Below are 4,331 nucleotides of genomic sequence, written 5' to 3'. Positions count from 1 at the left end.
GGGGGGGGGAGGGGGGTAGGGGATTCCCATTCCTGTCATTTTTTTCCTGGGATAATTTTTTTCATAGCGTCGCACATTTGCAGAGCATTCTAGAAAACTGAAAGGGATGAATGGCTTATATGCTCTGTTTGAGTGCTATGTTGTTGTGTGTCCCCATTGTTTAAGAATGAGGTGTAATTCAGACTAGTGACATATTTTATATTGAAGGCAATGTTCCGTTTTAGCATTGTCTTACTTCAGGATAGTCTTTGGTCTTTGCATTTACTTACCGTGATGGCAAAGTGGGGTGAGGGTGATCCGCGATGGATTGTGGAAGAACGTCCGGATGCCGTCAATGTGAACAATTGGCACTGGTAAATCGCTACTCATTTTACTTTTACATTTTCATTTTTGGAAAATAACAAGCCAGAACAAATGGAATCCTCATGTAAAGCACTATCTTCATCAAATTACATCAGAGAGAATGGCTGTGTGGGATGCTTGTCTTTTTAGCAGAGTTGCTTATTGTTATTTGTGCATCAAAGTAGTGACATCTTGCTAGAGATTATTGGATAAGGGTAAATTCAGATGGTAAGCATACCAGGTTGCAAATTTAGAGTATTATAGGACAGAGAAAAATGCAACGCCTTGGTCGAAACAACGCCTAAAAGAACTGCTGGAAGGACAGAAGTATGAAAGTGGCTCGACTGTCGTCATATTTAAGGAGCTCAAGAAATTAGACGGCGAGGCGACGGCAAATAATCGGAAAGCTAAATTAATTTTCCTCTTCGAGTGGCTTATTGAATTAAGTTTTGAAGGTATTTTATTGAAGTATAAATAATTTGCATTATTGGATTTGTTGCATGAATCTTCAAAGATTTTTTTTGCTTTGTGATTGGCTCCAGTTTCGGAGAGTTTCGTTTTTTTTTTTTTTGGTTATAATTCTCAATTTAATGATAGCAGTAGTTTTTGCAGTAAAAGTTGCTGGTTCGGACATCGATTACGAAGGACATGTTGAAATACCGAATTTAAGCGATGAAAATGAAGCTGATGAAGTAGATGTATGTTCCTTTGTTTAATTTCTTTCCGTTTATCTTTCCTTTTTTTTTCTTTTGTCACTCATACCAAATATAGTTGGGATTTATGACGTTCTGGTTTGTTTGCATTTAAAAAAGCTGCAAATAGGACTCGAAAATCCTTTGTACGGAGTAATTTTTTAGATAACTCCATCAGTAACTACCAGTGGACCTCACGAAGACCGAGTAAGACATCTTCTGAATAATGAGGTGGCTGCATTCTTACGTAAGCAGTTAGCTGTTTATATTCGAGAACTGAAAGAAGAATTCAGCAAAGGCTTGATATTACCAACTGATCGCACAAAGCCGCAAGTGGTTTCGAAGGGCAAAACAAACATTGGGAAGCAATATGTTGACAAGAAGGCATTCCAAAATCATGTGGTGCTGTTTTTTAGTTAAACACTTCAAATTTTTTTAAATGGAATTCTCGTTAGCTGTTTTATACTTAAATCGTATTTTTATATTTCAAACACAGATTAATGCGACTTTTTAACGCTCTAATATGAAGTTTTTACAGTACTTTAAATATTGCTTCTTCAGTTTTATTTCTTTAGGTAACCAGTGCTGACAACGATCTCACGAAGACTACACGTGAGTTTCCAATTTTTTCATGTCGAAAACTCCCAGTTTTATCTATTTTAGTATGTAAAATTTGTAAATGCAGCATTAATCATCTATAAGATCCATTGCCTTTTTCACCAACAATTATGTGCCTATTTAAATGAATTTAAATGAAATTTAAATGAAACTATTTAAATGAAAAAACTGTTTTAGCAGTCAGCATCGATGTTAAAAGTTTATCGTTTATGGAGTCATTTAAAGTTCAGCCAGATCAATTGTGGGAAGTACTCACAGAAGTTGAGGTCCTTTTATTGTGTCTCTTTCATTCCAAAAAAAGTCACTTCTTTTTTTACATGCATTTTGTGCCTGAAGATTCCAATATTACAGATGGTAAAGAAATGGTCGAACAATGATGCAAAGCTTGATCTCAGACCTCAAGGCGCATTTGCATTATTTGGTGGCATGGTTACGGGTGAATTCGTTGAAATTGTAAGCTCTCATGATAAATTTTTGTTTGTTCTTTGGGAAAAATGTCAAGTTTCAGTCGGATTTGAATTTGAAAAATTTGACTTGATTCAGTTTCTGTTTTTGTTTATATCATTTATTCTCCCTTCATGTTTTTTAACTGATCTTGTTACCAGTCTGCGGATCTTTAAGGCCTTTTGAGAATTGGAGTAGCCAGCATATAGGATGTTTCCGTTCTTTAAACGCTTTATGCATCTGAATTTCGATTAGTCAAATTGTTCTTTAGGAGCGCTGCAAAGAACTTGCAATGAAATGGCGCTTAAAAACTTATCCACCGGGATGTTTTGCAAATGTTACCTTCAGATTAAAGGACGAGGTTGGTATATTTTGTGAATTTTTTCCCTGGATTTCAGAAATAACGTGTATCTGAATGAGTATCTGCACGTCCAAAGTTCGCAACTATGCTTTTATATATTCCATTCCGTATTTCCTTTTCATTTCAGGCATTTCACATCAGATTTTTGAACAAAGTTTAGCTAATTTGTTTAGGAGTACATGAAGTGGTTTCGTTTTTTTTTTTTCGCTTGAAGCGTTTCGATATTTTCAACAGCGTGATCATTATTTGCCATTTATTTTAGCGGAAGAATAAAATCTGTTTTATGGCTCGTTCAAAAATTTGAACTCTAGGATATTATTCATTGCGTTAGTTTTGAGCTAAAGAAAGTTTGGAGAGGATTTTGCAAGTATTTTCTGCACTGTGTTAATTTTTCAGAGAGATAGTACAACACTAGAAGTGGATGTAACAGGCATCCCATCGACTGAATATGAAAATACTGAGAACGGTCTGCATCGTTTTTACATACAGAACATAATGAGGACATTTGGATTTGGAGCGCATATCTTCTGAAGTTTGTGCTTTAGCAGCTTTTAAATGATCATCTTATTAACTATTACGTCATGGATTTTTTATTTTTCTCAATTCATTTTTTTAGAATATTATTCAGTTTTCTCCAAAATCCAGTCTTGAAGTTGATTCTACATACATTACATACATTCTTATAATGTTAAAGCTGCAAACTTTTTATGGATCTTTCGTATGTTTATGCAGGAGATGGATATAAATCTGTTGTTCGGATTCATGACAATAAAAGTATCGCCGTTATTTTTGCTACGGTTACTCAGTAAGGATAGTGCAGGTAGAGTTCGGGGCTGATGAATAAATTGGGAGTTAAAACATTACAATCGACATAACTGTAATTACATACTCTGTTTGCGTCTTAATTCTTTTCGATTCATAGTTAAGCTTGAAATTTTGTTGATATTATCAAATGTTTGTTGTTGTTTCAACGGTAGATACTGCTAAAAGTTAAAGATGACAAAGAATTAGGAGTATTCAGGATTCTAGTTCGTCGGACTCTCCATGGTTTTTTTGATGAAAAGTGTTGTGCTGGCGTCTTTAGGATTCAAAGCCAATGCCCAAAAAACCGCGGACTGTGATTAATCTATGAATGAAACGCAAAGAGGAAATTCCATATGCGATGGATGTTATTGAACTGAAATGTCGTTGAATGGAATTAGCTTTGGACAAGCTAACCATAGAAATATTAATCTTTCCCTTTCGCTTTTTTTAAAGCTAAAGTAATTCACCAAGAGAATCTAAAGTATTATTTAGAACTGTCTCAAACGTGTTCTTTTAGCAACGGTATGCTCTCATGGTCTTCCAGTTGTTACTTTTCCAGCAGAATAATCCAATCTTATTTTTTGATCATTAACATGGTGCTGAAGCATTGTTTACTCTTTCAATGCTTTGCTCGCTGTGCTGTAAGATAAGAGTTCACTGATGTTAATAATACCATTCATGTCATCTAATTCATTTATATACGAAGTGTAAGTACTGCGTTTGTTATATTGGCAAGATAAAGGTAAGTGACAGGTAAGAAAAGCGAGAGGTTTCCTTATTTTCTGATCAACCGATGCAAAGAATACTGTTTATAGCTTCTTTGTTTTTTTTTTTTTTTTTTTTTTTTTTTTTTGTTCATTGTTTTTCGCATTCCACCTCATCCAAATTTTATGTGCTAACGGTTTTCACGCTTGTTATTCATTTTCGCTTCTAATTTTTGGCAATATTTCGCAGAAATGGTTTTCCTAAAGAAAAATGTTTCTATCATATGATGGTTTGGCATTGGCGCAGTTATGATTCCAAGTATCTTCCCTTTCGTATCTTGTTTGGGCAACAGTCTTCTATAATTG

General features: G+C 34.6%; 1 protein-coding gene across 1 annotated transcript; it reads left to right on the top strand.

Annotated features, from left to right (window-relative positions):
• Positions 1–210: 210 nt before the first annotated feature.
• Positions 211–3,240, top strand: LOAG_11151 (hypothetical protein; the record flags this gene model as incomplete). Its single annotated transcript, XM_003146674.2, has 9 exons — positions 211–353; positions 607–797; positions 955–1,040; positions 1,200–1,436; positions 1,610–1,646; positions 1,830–1,918; positions 2,004–2,105; positions 2,368–2,457; positions 2,854–3,240. The coding sequence occupies 9 exons, from the start codon at positions 211–213 to the stop codon at positions 2,986–2,988; spliced, it is 1,110 nt and encodes a 369-aa protein (XP_003146722.1). The 3' UTR covers positions 2,989–3,240.
• Positions 3,241–4,331: the final 1,091 nt, after the last annotated feature.

Source organism: Loa loa (genome assembly GCF_000183805.2).
Source record: "Loa loa unplaced genomic scaffold supercont3.40, whole genome shotgun sequence".
NCBI lineage: Eukaryota > Metazoa > Nematoda > Chromadorea > Rhabditida > Onchocercidae > Loa > Loa loa.
This window is presented reverse-complemented; position numbering and strand designations above follow the sequence as displayed.